Raw genomic sequence first — 20,375 nt, 5'->3', positions numbered from 1 at the left:
CCCGACCTAATCCACACCTGCCAAACACCTTAGGCATAGTAAATGCGATTTTAAGCTCCAATCTTTTCCAACCTTTAGCATATATATATATATATATATATATTCCTTTGGCTGTTTTTAGTGCAATCTAATTCTTGAAATTTGAGTGGTGAAAGTTTGTGGGCTTTATTGCCACCTAACATAAAACGAGGGGAAAGAAGCGTAAAGATTTCGGAAACCAGTGGCTGGTAAAGTTTCAAATTCTGTACTAAACGGTCCAAAAATGAAAACTTACTCGCAAAATTGCAATGTTGATGCAGCATTAAAAGGGCGATTAAAGATTGAATGCATAATCTATCTTTGGTTAAGCTTCTTTTCATCTATCTTTCTGTCTATCATGATCTACCTTTTTACCCTTCTTTTCGCTATCTTTTGGCCTGTGCCAAAGACGTGAGAGCCACCTTCCCCAACTCTCTCATCAAACAACACGTTCTTCTTCTGCATGGAAGAAGAGTCTTAACAAGACCTTGGGTTTTCCAAACGAGGAATTTTCAAAGAAAAACCGTAGTTCTATTACATAATGCCCATGGGGTCTTTGCCACTACGGGAGGGTGGGGCTGCGGACTAAGCTCTTGCAGGGTTTGTGCTTCGAAAGGAAATGCTCTTTTGAGGAGTTACATTGTGCATTAATTCGGTGCTAAATTTTTAGCACACACTCGCAACCTGCATTATCCATAGACCGTAATGGTTTATGTTGTGGTTAAGGAGCACATTATCCATAGAGCTTAATGGTTTATGTTTTGGCTAATCAGGAGTACTTCGTGCTTTGCCCGAGGGAATGATCTTCGAAAGAAGAGTAGGTCATGTACACAGGAGTATCACACGAACATTACATCCGCCTACGTTGATCTGCATTATCCCTAAACTTTTTACAATCTTTACACTCAGAGCCTAGTTGGGCTTGGAAAGGGTTAATTTGCTGCTTACAGCCAGAAGGGGCAATGCTGCGACAACAGCACAGGTTGGCATGCTTTGAGTAAACCAAGGAGCTGCACCGCATATTGGGAGGGGAGGAGGAGAATGAGGGGCAAGGTAGGGGGAAGTGGGGGGCCACCAAGAGGCGGGAAGAGTGGGCAGCTAGAGGATTATCACTCGTATGGGTTGAGGAGTGGGCAGCTAGAGGATTGCTATCCGCATGCAAGGAGTGGGAAGATAGAGGATTATCGCTCATTTGCCTTTGACTTGGGTAACACAGAGGCCAGCAGCAGCAGCAACTACAAGGCAAGCCAGCCTCCATGTAGGCTGGAGGACGTGATGGCAAGGGCAGGGGAAGAAGCGGATCAGCACTTTGTGGAGGTGACGTTGGATGTGAGGGATGATTCAATTCTACTAAGAAGCGTGCAGCCAGCATCGGACGATCCAGAGTGCAATCTGTTGGCGCAAGAGTGGGAGAGAAAAAGCAGCACCTCGCTGATGAATCTGGTGCGCTCAGCGTCCAATGCCTCCGGCAGTGTGATCAAACAAATATCGCAGGAGATCTCGACGGATTTGAAGAGAACGGCATCGCAGAGGATGAACAAGCTCTCGCAAGAGCTCAAGCGTTTTGCGTCTTCCAGCAACAATGCCAATGGCAATAGCTCCTCAAACGCAGCTTATTCTTCCAGTTCCCGTGTACCTTCTTCCATGCGATTCGGTTCTTCCGACCGCTCGCAGAAGGCCTTCCTCACCAGATGCAAGTCCAGTGCAGAGTTCGCCCTTGAGGGCCTCCGTTTCATCAGTAAAACCACAGGAGATGCTTCCATACAATGGCAAGCTGTGGAGAATCGCTTCTACCAACTCGCCTCCACCGATGGCCTGCTCGCGCGGGTGGATTTCGGGCTCTGTATTGGTTAGTAGCTAATCTAATGTGTTATTAATTTGTTTAACAATAATACCATTGTAATTAATTCTTAACCTGTTGAAATTTCAAACTTATTAACAGTGCCAATCTACATAGTAACGTGTCATGAACTTATTTAGACATAGTGTCATTTAAACATACCGCCATAAGTAACAAGATAAAAGGGTTAGCTACTGCCTTAAGCATTAGATAAAAGGGTTAGCTACTGCCTTAAGCATTAGATAAAGGGTTACGAGACGGAGTAACTGAGTGGAAGCGTTTTAAGGCGTGTCGATACAAATTCTAACAAAAGGCTGACACTAGATTAAGGGTTAAGAGAGCAAGTAAGTGGAAACGTTTTAAGGGGCAAGAACGCAAATTCTAACGTAACAAAATAAAAGGCTGACACTGCATTAAGCAACTAGAATAAAGGTTAAGTCTGCAACTAAAATTAAGGGTTAAGTGTCTGATAAAGAATGCAAGTTCCAACGTAACAAAATAAAAGGCCGACACTTAGTCGAAGCGTCTATGTAAGTTCTTAGTGTGTTGCATCATTCTTGTACTGTAGGAATGAAGGACTCGAACGAGTTTGCGACTGAGCTCTTCGATGCCTTAGCTCGAAGGCGACACCTTGATTTGCAAGCCATCTCATTGGAAGAGCTCAAGGAATTTTGGGCGCAAATCGCGAACCAAAGCTTTGATTCACGCCTCCAGATCTTCTTTGACATGTAAGATACAAGTGTTCTGCTTGCCCACCATTCTCCTTTGCTAGTGTTATAATTTGGTTTCTGTCCCTTCTCTTTTCTTCTTGTTTATGTGCCTCTCTTCTGCCAGATCCATGGTTGATGTTCCAATATGCACAGGTGTGACAAGAATGCAGATGGGCGCATCACGGAAGACGAGGTCAGAGAGGTGAGAGTATGCATGCGCAAGGACGAGTCACTGCACGTGATCTCCAGACCATTGTTTTTCAAGCCCCCTCTTGTACACGCTGTGTGAGTGAAACAAATATTTTGAATGTGTACGCCTATGTTGATATTGTCTCCCGCAGGTCATAGCCCTGAGTGCTTCTGCCAACAAGCTATCAAAGCTCAAAGAACAAGCAGAGGAGTATGCTGCCTTGATCATGGAAGAGCTTGATCCTGACAATCTGGGCTATATAGAGGTGTGCCATGCCATCTACTTGTTTCCTGACATAGCATATGTACTGTACTAAATATATTTCTTAACCTCTTGAACCTTATCCTCTTTAGTGTATTAGATACATTTCGTAACGTCTTGAACCTTATCCTCTTTACAGCTTTGGCAACTAGAGGCTTTACTTCAAGGGCAACAATGCCAAGGGTTTGCAAGGGATGGCATCAGCAACTACAGCCAAACACTAAGCCAGACCTTGGTACCTAAAAGGAGGAGAAACATCTTCTACAGGCTATCCAGGGCAGCAGCACATTTGCTGGATGAGAATTGGCAGCGATGTTGGGTAATGCTGCTGTGGGTGCTGGCCATGGTTGGGCTATTTCTGTGGAAGTTCTTGCAGTACAAGGAGAGGTCTTCATTCCAAGTGATGGGCTACTGTTTGTGCACGGCAAAAGGCGCAGCAGAAACCCTCAAGCTCAACATGGCCCTCATCCTACTTCCTGTCTGCAGAAATACCATCACCTGGCTTCGGTCCACCCTACTCGGCTCTATCGTCCCTTTTGATGATAATATCAACTTCCATAAGGTGTCTTCTCTCTCTAAACTCTTGCTTCATCTGTTCAATATATATGATGTTGCACGTTGCTTGTTGAAGGTTCTCTATGTGTGTAAAGCTCCAAAAGACTTCTCTTAAGCAAGAACGATTAAGTCACCGCATTGTCATGGTCCCATGCTATGGTTGAGTATGCATGTTTGTGACATACTTACCTATTTTTTTACGGGGGGACATGTATGTTGTGAATGGTTTAGCTATCAAATGATGTAGCACAATTTCTTGCTAATGGTAACTTGTTAGTTCTTCATCAGATGTTTTGGCTAATTGCGCACTCTTAATTTTGTCTGCAGACAATTGCAGTAGCAATAGGAGTTGGTGTGTTTTTGCACGCTGTGACTCATATGTCGTGCGATTTCCCTCTTCTTACGAGAAGTGACGATGAGAAGTTCGAAAAGTACTTGGGATCCGACTTCAACCATGTGAAACCGACCTATCGAAGCTTAATGAAGGGTGTGGAGGGCATCACAGGCTTGATGATGGTGGCGTTGATGTTTGTTGCGTTCGTGCTAGCGTCAAGGTGGTTTAGAAGGAACCTTGTGAAGCTGCCATGGCCTTTGCACAGGATGACTGGATTCAATGCCTTTTGGTACTCCCATCACCTCTTTGCCGTCGTGTACATGCTGCTCATCGTCCATTCGCTCTTTCTCTACCTCTCCCATGATTGGACGCAAAAGACGGTAAACCATATATTTGTAATGGCATTACATTGAAATTAGTCCAGTTATTTCTTGCGAGATCAGAGAATGAAAAATTGTTAAGGATTTTCAAAGCTCGTTATTATTATTCAGTGTGCCTTAATAATGACATTTCTAGATTTTGGCTTGCAAAAATGAGGTGACACACTTACAAATCACTCTCTCTCATGGGGCTCACTCTCTCATGGGTATCTATTCTTCTCTCTAGATACACTTGTGAAGCTGTGAGAGAGTGAGAGTGAGTGAGACGGGGTGTGTGTCTATATATTTATATACTAGTATTCAACTCGCGTATTGTTGCGGTATGTAAAAGACATTAAGAAACAAAACACAAGAATGGAAGTCGGAATACAAAGGGTTAAATCAAGAATGGAAGTCGGAATATAAAGGGTCAAACCAAAGGGATTTTTTCCTCTTATTTTTTAGAAATCCAAGATTTCTTTTTTCTCTCCTCCTTGTACCCTACTTATCCATGGTTAATATGTTATATATATAAATATATTTATATAGTTGCTTCTTGACAAGCGTCGTGTTTGTTTTTGAGTATTTTAATAAAATTACACTTAAATACGAATGAACTTGTTATATTTCACCAAACTCATTAATTCTAGAAGGCAAGGGTGCCATCAAAAATCAAACCTGTTTATACCTCTTTATATGATTATATATATATATATATATATATATATCTATATAATTATTAAGTATATATATATATCTATATAATCATTATACTTATAGATAGATATATAGATGGATGGATGATTGTATAGATGGATAAGGAAAGGTGTGTGTCATTGGAAAAGATTTGTAGTGTAGAAGTTCCATATTCAGCTAAACCAAAAGTTATGACTCTTGTATTAATTTCTGGCATTGGCGGGTCTAAAATTAATGTAAGGCTATTTTAGCCACCTCTATGCTTGGACCTTGCTTGCCGTCTCACTACTCGCCCTCAAATGGTTGGCGTTGTAGGATTTCCCTCCCTTGTGTCACCTTGGTCGTATAAATAAAGAGAAGACATCCTCAAAAGAGAAAAAGGGAGAGGGGAAACAAAGAGAGAGAACAAAATACGTGATTGATTTAATGTGTATATATATATATTTTTTTCTAGAAGAGTCCTGAAGTACAAATTCAAAATATTTCAGTCTTTTTTAGGTAATCTCATGAAAGTTTTAAAAAACCAGGCATGGATGTATCTGGCTGTGCCCGTTCTACTTTACACGGGCGAGCGTATATTGAGATCCTTCCGAGCCGGCTATTACACCGTCACGGTAGTGAAGGTTAGTTCGGTCCCCTTGTTTTAATGACACCATACACCCGTAGCATCAGTACTTGACCTGCCCGACACGTGCAGGCTGCCATCTATGCTGGGAACGTGCTGGCCCTTTACATGACGAAGCCTCCGGGCTTCAAGTACAAAAGCGGAATGTACACTTTTCTGCAGTGTCCGGACGTTTCACCCTTTGAGTGGTGAGAAATCCTTGTAATTTCGAGGCGCTTTCATAACAATGGCTCAAGACTACATATTATTTATCTTTATCAAGGGGTAATTTTTATTTATGAGTCGAATACAAATATTATGCAGGCATCCATTCTCCCTTACTTCTGCTCCAGGAGACAATGTGCTAACTGTCCATATCAGGACTCTTGGTGATTGGACTCTCGAAATGAGAAGGCTCTTTTCCGAGGTAATATTTTTCGCAAATTTCAACTTCAGATGTGCCATTCTTTTAAAGGTGCTGATGCAGTCACTGGAACTCCGGTGAGCAACACAGATAATGGAGCCTCCAGTAGGAGGCAAGAGTGGGTTGCTGAGGGCGGAGTGCAAGTTTGGAGATGAATTCAGGTACTGCTAGCAAACCTGGTTAAAAATGCCACTTCTCTTCATTAAGATGCTTGAGTTCCTATCGTCTAAGCCAATGCCAATGGGCTTGTAGCCCTCGTTGGTACTACTGTGGTACAAAGGGTGCCACTAGTTCCACAAGGGAGAAAATATAAAAATTTCTATCATCTCTTATTAGGTATAGTAAAACCTAAGAGCAAATAGTACCGTTACCACCTCCCATCATCATCATCATCATCAATCGACTAACCAAGCTACCATGACCTCCATTAACTCACCGACGACTTCCGAAACTCACACGGTACACTTAATTTTGTCCTTGATTACTTTGACTTGATGTGTGCTTTGCCAGGTTTCCAAAGCTTCGAATAGATGGACCTTATGGAGCACCAGCACAAGACTATAAGAAGTATGATGTGCTACTCCTTGTTGGCCTTGGCATTGGAGCAACTCCCTTCATCAGCATTTTGAGAGATATGCTAAATAATATCAAGTTTGCAGATCAGCAACCTCATATACCTGTATGTAGTGGTTCTCAAGTTTGTGATATCTTGCTGCTTATTTTTCCCCCCCTCGTGAGTAGATCCTTCTGAAGCTGCAATTTTGGTGCTTGCCGGAGGCCGCTTGGTCTTCTAGCCTCAAGGCATTAGGTTATAAAGCAGCGCACTGTTAGGGCTATGGGCCGGTTGGCTCTTTAAAAAATAAAAAATAAAAAATTTTGTTTGATGAATAAAAATGTGTATTTTTTTCATTAATTTTTCTTTTTTTGCAGGATTCAAGCACAAGCTCCTCTTCAAGTTACAGCTCGAACTCAAGCATTAGCTCTGTAGAGTCTAGCAGTTCTAGCAAGTCTTCAGAGAGTGCTAGCATGAAGAAGAAAAGGAAGAACCGCTGCCCCACCAATGCGTACTTTTATTGGGTTACGAAGGAGCAAGGCTCCTTTGAATGGTTTAAAGGGGTGATGAACGAGGTGGCTGAGAAAGACAACAAGGTGAGCAACTTAATATTTTGCATGGCCAGCCTTTCAATGTACAAAGATGTGCTAGATGGGTAACATGAATATCATCAATCAGTCCTAGAAGTAGTTGCAAATCTTCATCTCATTCTCGGGCAGTCTTTCATCATCATGACCTCCTCCATATCTTCATTTTAGGCTGTCATAGAGATGCATAACTATCTCACAAGCGTTTACGAAGAGGGCGATGCTCGCTCCGCCCTTATCACCATGGTTCAGGCTTTGCACCATGCCAAGAATGGAGTGGACATTGTATCTGGAACCAGAGTAAGTTTAGAGGTGACATTTTTGTAACGAGTAGGGCGGATGTTATGCCTGCATGAAGCTCAATTCCTTGATGAAATGGCAGGTAAGGACTCACTTTGCTAGACCTAATTGGAAGAAGGTGTTTTCTCGGCTGGCAAACATCCACAAAGGATCTAGAATTGGTATATGCCCTACCAACTTAAATATGAATTCAGATGATTCTGTTCTTGATAACTTGCATCATATGTTGTTTAGGCCAATGAGAATTATCTTGAGCTCTTTGCTGAATATATAAGCCTATCTTGATACTAGGGGTTTTCTATTGTGGACCACTAATGCTTGCAAAGGAGCTGGATAATCTAGTTCGGGACTACAACCACGCTTCTGGCACCAGATTCGAGTTTCACAAGGAAAACTTTTGAACTACAAAGTATATATATAATATACATCAACACACTCAACCTCTGAAGTTCTGGAAAGTCACAAGAAGATAGTAGTTCAGTATATTGAACTACGAATAAGGGGGCTGTTGCAAAGGGCTCATTTGACAAAAATAGCAATGCCAAGTCAAGTCCCCCTCCATCATAACCTTGAGCAGGCTAATGGCTCAAAAAGGTGAAAATTATTTACTTATATTTTTTTTTTAAAATGGAGCACAAACCATAAAATTGGTTCATGTTCCCTGCTGCTCTTTTGATCAAAACCTTGAATTGACCTTGGCCCCAAAATTGTGGTCGAGGATACATTTGTAGACCTAAATTGTGTGTTTTTGGGGGGCTGTATATACGGGAAGAATTTTACAGATGTGTAAAGGAGATATGGATTGTCTTCCCAGAAACAAAAAAAAAGGTGCCGCCGAGTGCAATGTATGAGTTGTGAGCCAGACTCGCATATACCATTTTAAAATTGAGTCTCAGTTTGTCAATAATTCTTTTAAACGACTTGAAACCAACAAGGAAACCCATTTTTCGTCTACTATTGTAGCGCTTGCTTTAATGGTTAAATCTATATTTCGTCGATTGTAGCTTGCACCCTCGTTGTGCCCCAGCTCACCTCACCGCACTACGCGTTTTATGGCACATGTACTCAAGAGGCTTGAGTGCAGTGGGTGGTGGACTTGCACGTATGGCACGTGAACAACACACACACTCGAGTGTGTAATGGAGGGACGGTGGGACTATCAACAAATAGAGCCCTGAATCGTCAATGGCATGTAAACAGGTTTACAGCAGGTTTGAGAATATCAGTTAATTGGCCCGCCCTTAGAATTGGTGCTCCTTCTAAGAGGAGAGGAGAGGGAGCCGAGAGTGTTCTAATTAGTCTCCAATTGCATGGTTCTCTTTAACATGTTTTTGTATCAAGATTTCTATAACACGAGCAGGCGGGATAAAATGTAATAATAATAATAATAATAATAATAATATATGTATATATACTACTACTACTCAACCCACCCACGCACGAATACAAAAAGCCAAATCAAGAATAGGAGCAGAATACAAAGAGTCAGATCGAAATCGAAATCGAAATAAAGAATTTTATTTTTTTAGAAATCCAAAATTTCCTTTTTTTCCTTGTCCTTGTGCCTTGATTGTCAATAGTAAATATGTAATAGATGTATGTATATGAGTTTTTGATAAGTCTCGTTATTTCATGAAAAAAATAAAATAAGATTTTTTAAAAATATAAATATCTAGCAATGCCAAGTTGATTTTATCACTGTCGAGGAACTTGGGCTCGGCTTGCACGAAAGTAAATGTTCATCGATAAATTTGTTTTACATACTAAGCATCGCTCCCATTAATTATTAACATTGCAACAATTAACCGTTAGGCGTTAAAGGCCACCCAGAAATTTTATTCTACCAGCCCGCGTTAAAGGCCACCCAGCGTAGCAATCCCTATTGTCTGCTTTCCCGCCTTTTCTGCAAGTTTGACTTGTCACCTACTCCTTTGGAGCTTGTATATATATATAAATATATCATCAATCATCATACTACCTTGCACGTTACCAGCATTGACTACACGGCCTAACCTCATTAAGTCGACTTCATTGTTCACATGCACACCTGTCACCACACGCGCCACATACCCACCCAAGTTTCCAACCATATTTTTGCTAATTTATCCAACGTCACATCCTAACGAAGAAAGTGAAAAAGTCATCGCTCGCCTTGTGCGGGGTACCTTGGAGGTAGAGAGAGATGGGCCATGCTGAGGGAGAACAAACAAGACAAAAGAGATAAGAACCTACAAAATGGTGGAGCTAGTATAAGGTATCTTGCCTCTCCTTCCCATGGTTATTCTCTTTATGTAAAGACATTCTTGAGTAGGTTCAAATTCAAACTCCCCCCGCCTTAGCAATCATAAACTCTAGATGACACTACTTAACTTCTATACTAGCTAACCTTAATCTGCACGTTCACACTTCGATGGCAATGGAAAAAAAACCTTGTGGGACAAAAGTGATTATGGTATAAATACATGGTTTCACAATGTAGGATTCTTTGGAGTTGCAATTGTCCTTTGGACTATAAGAAAGAATAGGTATAGGGGTTCTTGAAGGGACACAAATATCCTTCATCAATTTTCTCAACCATACATATTCAACTTTCAGTGAATGTTACTTTATATTTAGCAATATAAATTACTACCCAAGAAGTAGAGCAAAAGACCAAGTTTTGACATCTCAAAATTTGAAGCAAGGTTGGTCTTGAAAGCCGTATCAAAATCCTCATTGGTGCTTGTCACCAGCATGCCATCTATATAGAGAAAGACAATAAGTAAATCTGACTTGCCGATTTTCATCTACAAAGTGCTTTTTGACGTAGGATTGTTTTGAATCCTTGTCTAATCAAATAGGCATAAATCTTTTGGTACCAAGCTCTGGGAGGTTATTTTAAACCACATAAAGCTTTATTAAGCATATCTTTTGTTCTTGACTAAATGGGCAAATCTAGTTGGTTGACTAACATAAAGTGCATTTTGCAAGTCACCATTCAAGAACGTTGTTTTGATGTCCAATTAGTGCGCTTTTTATCCATGATGGGTTGTCAAAGTAATAACAAATTTGATGGTTGGTCATATAGAAAGTGGGAGCAAAAGTTTAATCATAATCAATCCTTTTTTGTTGGTTATAACAAGTCTGGCTTTGAATATGTCAATGGATCCATTTGCTTTTCTCTTGAAATTTCACTTAGTATAAATAGCTTTCTTGCGAAGTGGTAGATCCACTAAATCTTGAGTATCGCTTTTTTGAATGAAAGCCAGTTACATTTTTAATCATAGCAACAAAGCGTTGAAAATGAGAAAATACCTCTGATTTTTCTTTCACAAGGTAAGACCAGCCGTACTTGCTGTAGTCATCAATGAATGTAACAAAGTATAAGTTTCCTCCTAAAGAAGTAGTTCTCATTGGACTACACATATCACTACATATATGAGTTGTAGTTTGTGATCAGCTCTATCTGTGCTGCATTCTTTGGGAAAGGTTTGTGAGAAAGTTTACTAAGAATACATTTTTTCACAAACACATCTTGGTGATGGATCAAGTTGAGGAAGATCCTTTAACATCTCATGTTTCTCCAAAAGCATCAAACTACCAATAGAAGTATGGCCAAACTTAGCACGCCACAACTGATCAACTTTCATTGTATTGGAAGTGTCTGCTCTAGTAGACAAACAACATCACACTTATTTTACATATCTGATTTGTACAAATCACAATCATATCACACATATGTCATACATGTCATACTTATCATACATGTCATACTTATCATACATGTCTAATTTTTACAAACCACCAATAAAATTCAGTAAGTATGATCTGTTTGTCCTATTCTCTATCTCACAGACAATGCATTTATCATCTGCAAATTTAACATTAAGACTCTCCTTGCTAGAGTGGACATAGAAAGCATATTATTCTGAATTCCTAGAACAAAAAGTACATTCTGAAGTCAAAGATGCTCACAACTAATAATAGTGAGAACTATCTCACTAATACCTTTATTATTGGTGGCAGACATAATAGTGTGACCATACCTTTCACAGTCTCCATATGTCTAGCCAACTTCTTTGTGAAGTTATATGCTTAGAAGCACCACTGTCAAGAAACCAACTTTCAGAGACAATTTCACTCAAACATGTATCTAGTTCAGGATTATAACTTCAAATAGCCATTAGAGAGAAGTCTTCATGGACAATAACATTAGCAGAGTCCTTTTTCTTTGAACTCTAATTCTTAGAGGAAGAACTACTGGGAACCCTTGTTAGATTTCTTTTTCTTCTTTCTTTGAATCAATTTTCAATTGCATGGTCGGGCTTTGCAATAACAGAAAGTCACCTTCTTTAGCTTTTTGGAATCACCCTTAGCCTCAAAAGTTTTGTTTGAATTGATCTTTTGTTGATATTTCTTGTCCTTATCCTTGGTTGCTAGAGCCTGATCACTCTTAGAACTCTAAGAAGCATTCTTTCTAGATTGTTCCTCCTACAAACAATAAGCTAACAAGCTTTTGAGATAGGTGAGAGGGTTTGCATTTCCTCTCAAAGAAAGCCAGAGAGAAGTATTGAATCCCACATAAGATTTAGGCAACAAGTTAAGAGTAATGTTAATCATATCCTTTTTAGGAATGATGTCATCAATATTGAGTCTCAAGTCTTGTAATTTTGTCATCAATATTGAGTCTCAAGTCTTGTAATTTTGTTAAATGTTCATTCATGGACCCCTTGTCTTGCATTCTTTTATCATTATAAAGGTAATCCTTGCCTCATTGTTAGCCTGATACATTGTTTCTAGAGTGTCCCAAGAAAGCATGGATGCTTTACAAGAGCGAATATGCAAAACAATAGGTCTTTTAACTGACAAGGCAATTAATGCCAAAGCTTGAGTATCATTTCAATCCCATCTTCTTTGGTCAGCAATTTGGGGGACTTGAGCCTGGTTCTGTTAGCTAACCCCTTTGAGGAGTACCAGAAGCGATTTTGTGACAGGGCTCGTTTACGACACTAGTAACAATAGGCATTTTAATTGACAAGGCAATTAATGCCAAAGCTTAATCATCATTTGAATCCCATCTTCTTTAGTCAGTAGTAGCATTTTGAGGGATTTGAGCCTGGGTCTTTTGGCCCTTGATTCCTTTGAGGATTAGTAGGAGCAATTCTGACAAGGCAAGTCCGTCACTACACTAACAAGACCCCGCAAACCCTTTGCAAAAAACAAGAACATTTTTGATCACTAAACTTCATATGGAGTAATTCCACCTATCCAATTTATTTTCTTTAGAAAGAATACTAAACAAATTATTTGTAAAGTTGTTTGCGTTGCTTGTTGGTGAATGGTGAATTTGAGAAGGAAAGATCTGAAAATAAAGCTTAAACTAAAGTTGGCAGGTGTTGTTGGAACAATCTGCAAACTACTGAAAATTATTAGTTGAATCACTAGAGTCTTTGATCGGACAATTGGAGACTTGGATTGGACAATTGTAGAGAAGATGAGTCTTTGATAGTTTTGTAGGAAGAATCATTGATTTGGAGTCTTGGATGGTCGATTGGAGAAAGTGAAATCATACGATTGGACAAAGCGAAATCCAGTGATTGCCTCTTGACTAAGTCACACAGGTTAATTGGAAGCTGGAAGCATGGGATCGACGGCTGGGAAGTGGGCGGGGTTAGGGGACAGGATGTGGCTGTGGAAGCGTTTTGAACACGGGCCAACGCTGATATGGCATGATTTTTCCTCATGTGACACATGACATGGAGATTTCTTGCATGCATGGCACTTGGCGTGGCAGGGGAACTCAATGGTGAACGTGGGCACGTGGGGTAGTTCTGGGGCCACCGGGTAAAACGGGTGGGTACCTACCTAGTCCCTACTACCACAAGCTATTCTAGGAAGGAAAAGCTCGATCTCTCCCTCTCCCATACACCCACACAGAGGAGGTCTCCCTCTCCCATACACCCACACAGAGGTGGTCTCCCTCTCCCATACACCCACACAGAGGCGGTCTCCCTCTCCCATACACCCACACATGCGTTTTCAGCAGACAGCAAGTGCTCCCTCTCTTTTACATGCTTTGCTTGCTCCATAAGTACTTATGTGCTTTATCATAATCAGTGTCTTCATAAACTCGTGCTTCATAATCTCCCATACATCCCTCTACCTACTCCATAATCTCATTTTACAATTCAATTGAAGTCAAGCTCTTGCAAGCCTCTCCACACACAGGATTCAAGGTTGAATTTCGGCATCGAGCTTCCCTTTTTTTAGGCATGGCACTAAGAAATCAACAAGGCAGGGGTAAGAAGGTTCACCCTCAACAAGATTGCAAGGGCAAGGGTAAGAAGGCTCTTGGACAGCATGATTGCAAGCCAGGAAAGGAGGACATTGCACGGCAAGGAAGCAACGAAGATGAGTTGGATAAGAAGCAAGATTCAACTCCACCCAAATCACCAATTTTGGGTCGGACATTTGAAGAAGGGGCTGCCCCCAATAGCCTCAACAAAAGGCCATGAAAAAAGTTAGAGGCTACCATGGGTATGGCTGCTGCACCAAATGCGCATGAAAATTTGGAATCAGTAGATGTAGCTCCGCATGGAAAAGAGGGGGTATCAAGCATCCCCCTACCATATGTGGAAGTTAAACCCCCAGATGGGAGGCTCGTTCGACAATGTCGTGTGCAAGCAATCTATGTCCAACGAGCGAAGCCTTCATTGAAAAGAGGGTTCGGATGGAAGAGCACCTCCGAAAAAAGCATGGCTTAATAGTTAAAATCCCTAAACGCATTGTTGGTCATCTAACCAACAAGCAAATGGCATCTCGCCCAAGCCACATATTCCCTCATCCTAATGCAAGCACTTGGAGAAGACAAGCAGAAAAAAGATTTCATGACAAGGATAGGAAATTTGAGAGGAATCGGCTAGCATATGAGCATGCACAAAATTTGAAAAGCGGAGCAAGCATGGAATGATCTTGAAGAGGTGTTTAGGACAGGCACAAAAGGAGGACTACGTCACTTCATGGGTGAAAGATGTGATGGCATCCTACATGTCAACTGCTGCAAAACGCTTGGCCAAAATTGAGAGTTGAATTGCAGCTCATGGACATACAAAAGTAAGTCTACTATGCTCCAAAAAGAAGTGTATAGTCTCTTGTTTTCATAAATATCATGGTTTGGTCTTTTGTTTTGGATCATGTGTGTGCTAACATGTATATGATACACACATGTACTTATGTGTGTGCTCCTTACATACATAGCACAGCATGTGTTTCATAGTGACAACAGAATGGTATTCTAGTCCCTCTAGTAGCCACCCCAACGCAAGAAATTTTCTCTTTTTGCACGACCATGGTTTAACATCATAGTTTACCAAATGTGTCTTAGATCATTGTGTCGGTCTTGATTACATGCCATCTATGTGTGCTATATGTATATATTGTGTGTGTCAAGCGTGTACATGTGTGTGTGTGTGTGTGTGTGTGTGTGTGTGTGTGTGTGTGTGCATGCGCATGTGTGTGCATGTGCGTGTGTGCATGCATGTCTCTACATGCATATGAGTGTGTGTGTTTATGTGTGTTCTTTGCAGGTGTCTGCATGTACATGTACGCATGCACGTGTGTGTGCATGCATATGAATGCATGTGTCTATGTGTGCATGTACGTGTGTGCATGCATATGGGTGCATGTGTCTATGTGTGTTATATGTTCAAACGTTTGAAACTAGACCCAAGGAACACACAAGCAATGTATGTTTCCTGGATTCATCTAGGTATATAATTCAGCCGTATATTAGTGGACATGCGCATTTCACATCGTGAAGTTTTCGTCTGAGTTGGCCAATTGATATTGTGCCTATTATTCTTCCTGTTTGCTTCTTCCCTTAGTGTGTGGCTTCATTATGGCTAAGTCCTGATGACATAGTCCATGCTATGCATAATGAGTTGGTAGTTATATAGTCTTGTGGTTGACTATCATGAGTATATAGCATGCACGTTTCTAAAAGGTGAATTTGGGCATGTTCTTGGATTCATCTAGGTATATAATTCAGCCACATTAGCGGACATGCAGATTTCACATTGTGAAGTTTTTGTTCGAGTTGCAGCCAGTTGATATTGTGCCAGTTCTTTCTATCTTTAGCGGTGCATTTGCCTCATCAACTACTTATTTTATATACTAATTCATCCTCTTTGCTTCTTCCTTGCTTCTTCCCTTAGTGCGTGGCTTCATTATGGCTCAGTGTCCTGATGACGTTAGTGGGGATGTCGTAGTATCTAGTCCATGCTATGCATAATGAAGTTGATAGTTATATATCCTTGTAGTATATAACATGCATGGCTTGCTTTCACAAAATCATATGTGTTAGCTTGCATTTGTGCTTTGATGCAATCATGTATATACTTTTATTTTTGCAGATTCTTTATGGATCCAGGTTCTTCATCCGATCCATTTGCGTACGGCACTTGGATACGGCACTTGGATGATGGAGATGCTAAATTATTTTGGGCACCATCCTAGTCCAGTTGAGCTTACAGAGTACATGTATGCCCATCCCCCTCTCCTCGATTGCCTGGTATCTATACCCCGCCCTCGAGTATCCATGTCACTCCACTGCCGTCTATGCCTGCGAGTCCGACGAGACGGCATGCAGCTTCTCCTCTTCCACACCCACTGAGGAGACATACCCCGTCCCCCAGACACACTCACGCACACCCTCCCAGGCACCATCACGTCAGGGCTCACAGCCACCATCACGTACTCCCTCATAGCCACAGTCACGTAGACAATCCCCCAGTCGTGACTCCACCCGTAGTATACAGAGGAGAGAAAACGCCGCAGTAGGAAGAGTGGGAGTGGAGGATGCGGTGGGTGCTTTGGTGGGGGAGGTAGTAGGGCACGCGGTGAGAGAGGAGATAGAGGGAGAAGAGTTAGAGGAGACAGTGAGGATGAGGAGGAGGTGAGAGAGGTGGAGGGAGTGATCTGCTATGATGTGACGGATAGGGGCGGGATAGTGATGGGCTGCTGTAAGGTGCAGTGTTATGGCATCCTTGACAACATGTGCCAAGCCGCTGACCAAGGGAAACATATTCATGATGAGATTGCAAGGTAGGGGTTGCTGGAGAGAACAACATTGGTAGACATGTATGCCAAATGCAGAGGCACGACAAGGGCTCGATGGGATGCCTTCGTGGAATGTTGTCTTTTGGAATGCATTGATTGTAGGATATGCACAAGAATGTCATGCCAAGCAAGCATTAGACTACTTTGAAGAGATGCAATGTGAGGGCATCCTTGAACCTTCCAGATGTTGGCTCTTAGAATGCACTGATTGCAGGATATTCACAAGGTCACATCCAGCAAGCGCTTGACTACTTTGAAGCCATGCAGTGCAAGGGCATCCTTCTAGATGCAATGACATGCTTGTGTGCTTAATGTGTGCAGTCACCGAGCACTTTTGTGAATCTGATCTCGATGGGAAACAAATCCATCATGAGGTTTTAAGGCAGGTTGCTGCAATTGCATTGGAGAATGTTTAGTGGACGTGTATGCCAAGTGTGGTGCTGCCCTGCCTTCTCGAAATGTTGTATCTTGGAATGCCCTGATTGTTGGGTATGCACAAGAAGGTCACACCGAGCAAGCACTTGAGCTTTCAAGAGACATAACATGAGGGCATCCTTCCAAATGTAGTGACCTACGCATTAATCTTGAAAGCATTAATCTTGAAAGCATGTGCCACAATCAGAGCATCTGACAAGGGAAAACAAATCCATGATGAGATTGCAAGGCAACAAGGGTTGCTGTAGAACGACATTGTGCGCACTGATTGCTCGGTATGCACAGGAAGGTCACATTTTGGGTGCTTTCAAGAGACACAACATGAGGGCATCCTTCCAAATGCAGTGACCTATGCATTCATCTTGAAAGCATGTGCCACGATCAGAGCATCTGACAAGGGAAAACAAATCCATGATGAGATTGCAAGGCAGGGGTTGCTGTAGAATGACATTGTGCGTGATGCTCTAGTGGACATGTACGCCAAGTGCTTTGTTGTCTCAAAGTCATGACAAGTGCTCCTCAATGGGCTGCCTTCACGAAATGTTATCTCTTGGACTGGAGGATATGTAGAAGGAGGTCATGCCAAGCAATCACTCGACTGCTACATAACAATGTTGGGCAATGCTCTTGTGGAAGTGCGGTGCTGTTTCAAAGGCATTTGTTCTTTCTCTTCATGCATGTGTGGGGGTTGCTTGAAAATATATGGATAGTGGCACCCTTATAACACTCATATTTTACAAAGGGTGTTGCTTGAAAATCTTGGAAAGGAAAAGGCGTTATTTGACATGCACAAGAGCAACGATGTAATCACATGGATTGCATTAGTGCTCAAATGCTTAATTACCATGTATGCAACATGTGGTACGCTTGGAAAGTCAAAATTGTTACTTAGCATGCATAAGAGCAGCAATGTAATCACATCGACTGCATTAATAGGACTGAAATGTGGTCAGATGCTTTAGTGACCATGTATGCAACAATATTGTGCTGGGGGCAATGCTCTTGTGGACAAGTGCGATGCTGTTTCAGAGGCGCACGACAAGTGCTTGAGGACTGCTGCCTTCCTAGAATCTTGTGTCAATATGCATAAGAAGGTCAAGCGAAGAAAGCTCTGAACTACTTTGACGAGATTGTGCAATGCTCTTTTGCCTACGTCGTCTCTGATTCCACACACCAGTAAATCTTTAGCCCAAAACTTTCCTAGGCTTCTCTCATCCATATATGGTAGCACACCCACAAGGGTGTGACCCTAAACAACCTTAAGTATGTTACGCTACATGTCAACCACCATGGAATCCTGCTGAACTGTGAAAAAAAATCCTTTATAGGACACCGTTTATGCATCCACTTAAACAAGGCATAAATGTTTTCAAATCAGCATTTTTGATGTTTGCTACTATATCGCAACTTTCTTTCATGATCTTGCATCCCCTAGCATCATCAATGTCGTCTTGGGGGGCTTGCATGAGCATAAATTGGGCAAAACTGCCTATTTGGGAAACATATAATTTCTAGTTTTGGGCATGCTGCCAAAACAGGACGACATGCTCAAAACTCCATGAAAACTGTTGGGAGTTGTTAGTGGCCTTTTATATCCATCAATTCTATACTACATCTACCCTTTAATTGACAAGTAACTACATTTGAGCTCTTTTCGTGAGTGAACAGATGACATTACGAGAGACACCATAACTTTAACAACACCATAGCATACTACACAAAATATTACAAGTCCGATTGTATTCTTGAAATGCGACGGATGATTATAGACATAAAAGAGACAATTTGAATTTTTACTCATGGATTCCAACGTATGAGAAATGAAACCAACTGAGTACTTCCATTACAAAAGAGAAGCATTTAAAGCTTCCAAAAATATCTTAGTTGATTAGTTGCGTGAAAAACGGTGATACTACTAATTAACCACTATACATAAGCATGATCCTATGTTGGGATGCATAGATCTTTTCAAGCACAGTCCCATTGTTGAGGCATAAGTTGGAGTGCCTCTCATCATCTTCCTTTAGGCCATATGCACAAGATATAATCACTCCATTTTGAATAGATGAATCATCACATAAGTTGAAAACTTTGTTGATAAGATCAACTTCAGAACCACATGGGGGATGTCTCTTCGACAAGGGAGTAAAGCAAGGCATGTATGGCAAGAGTGTGTCTGCAAGAATCAATCCATCAATGTCTTTCTGTAGCAATGAGGGCAAAATACACGATCCCTCTTTTCAAACCTTACTCGACTCCTACCATGCTGATGCTTGCGTTTTAGCGTACCCGTGAAATGACACTTTGTTGGTTGTGATGGGGCTACCCTCTTCTCAAGTGGAGTAGTACTTTCTTCATGTTTCTTGCATGACTAAGTCGAGTACGCGTCGCATGAGCTTGTATTTGGCAAATGGAGCCTCGGGAAGGCAAGTCTGCCTCCGTTGTTGGAACCACCAATGCAGCAAGACTCTCTTTTGACATCCTCAATTGTTGAAAGATCAATTCCTTTCGTGCGGAGTCACATGTAGGTAGACTCTCCTCGAGACCTTGCAAAACATTTTTGAAGTCCTAAATGCAAAGAGATAGTTGTTCATCAATACCAGTTGTTGCTACTATGTGTTGCACATGCTCAATGTTGGACCCCATGCCTTGGTCATTGTCATCACCAGTTGCTACTATGTGGTGCTGCCCCCATGCTCAATGTTGAAACCCATGCCTTGCTTATTGTCACCAATATTAAGATCCTTCCCTTCAATATTTAGCCATGTGGCACCCTCATCATATTGTCCAACATCAATATTGTGTTGTAGCTGCCCCAAAGAACGTGCATTGTCAACAATAGGCAAAATAGCATATAGACATGGAAAATGATGTTGTAATATCAATCGAATCCCATATAGATGCTTGCAGTCGGATGACCAATCTGGACAATCACAGTAGCTACATTGCATGCTTGCATGGTACTACCATTGTGTGGGCTCAGTCATGCTTTGGATCTTGAAAATTATTGTTGATTCATCAATCACTTCCAAAGTTCTTGAATCAGCATCGTACCTTGTAAGGATGCTCTCGCACCTCTTGCGAGTCTTGCAGTGTGACTCCTACTTGAACCTTGGATAGTAAAGCGTCCAGAGTCGGCTTGAGAAGAAAATAAGAATCCATTCAGATTAGAAAATCCTACTAAATACAATGACATAAGGAAAAATAGAAAGTTACCTAGCTCTTATTTTTGTTTGAAAAACTCTAGTAAAGTACCCCCCATGTGTGTGCCTGTCTAAGAGTCGCCTATGAGAGCATGCAAGAGGACCAATATCGATCTATTGATTTTTGCATCTAAGAGGGTGTACTTGGCCATAACCTCTCCACTAGGTTTGTTGTGTCGACGTTTCCATGTGGGAAAAGACGACCAAACT

At 41.4% G+C, this 20,375-nt stretch overlaps 1 protein-coding gene across 1 annotated transcript; it reads left to right on the top strand.

Annotated features, from left to right (window-relative positions):
- Positions 1-390: 390 nt before the first annotated feature.
- LOC147623002 (respiratory burst oxidase homolog protein A-like) lies at positions 391-8,335 on the top strand. Its single transcript, XM_086821023.1, has 15 exons — positions 391-1,867; positions 2,427-2,586; positions 2,722-2,770; positions 2,910-3,023; positions 3,159-3,581; positions 3,902-4,288; positions 5,491-5,586; positions 5,661-5,776; positions 5,892-5,994; positions 6,082-6,152; positions 6,502-6,670; positions 6,922-7,140; positions 7,303-7,431; positions 7,514-7,592; positions 7,723-8,335. The coding sequence occupies exons 1-15, from the start codon at positions 1,060-1,062 to the stop codon at positions 7,830-7,832; spliced, it is 3,033 nt and encodes a 1,010-aa protein (XP_086677149.1). The 5' UTR covers positions 391-1,059; the 3' UTR covers positions 7,833-8,335.
- The last annotated feature ends 12,040 nt before the right edge of the window (positions 8,336-20,375 follow it).

The sequence above is a fragment of the Cibotium barometz genome, chromosome 27 (assembly GCF_041138505.1).
Source record: "Cibotium barometz isolate CiBa-2024 chromosome 27, ASM4113850v1, whole genome shotgun sequence".
NCBI lineage: Eukaryota > Viridiplantae > Streptophyta > Polypodiopsida > Cyatheales > Cibotiaceae > Cibotium > Cibotium barometz.
This window is presented reverse-complemented; position numbering and strand designations above follow the sequence as displayed.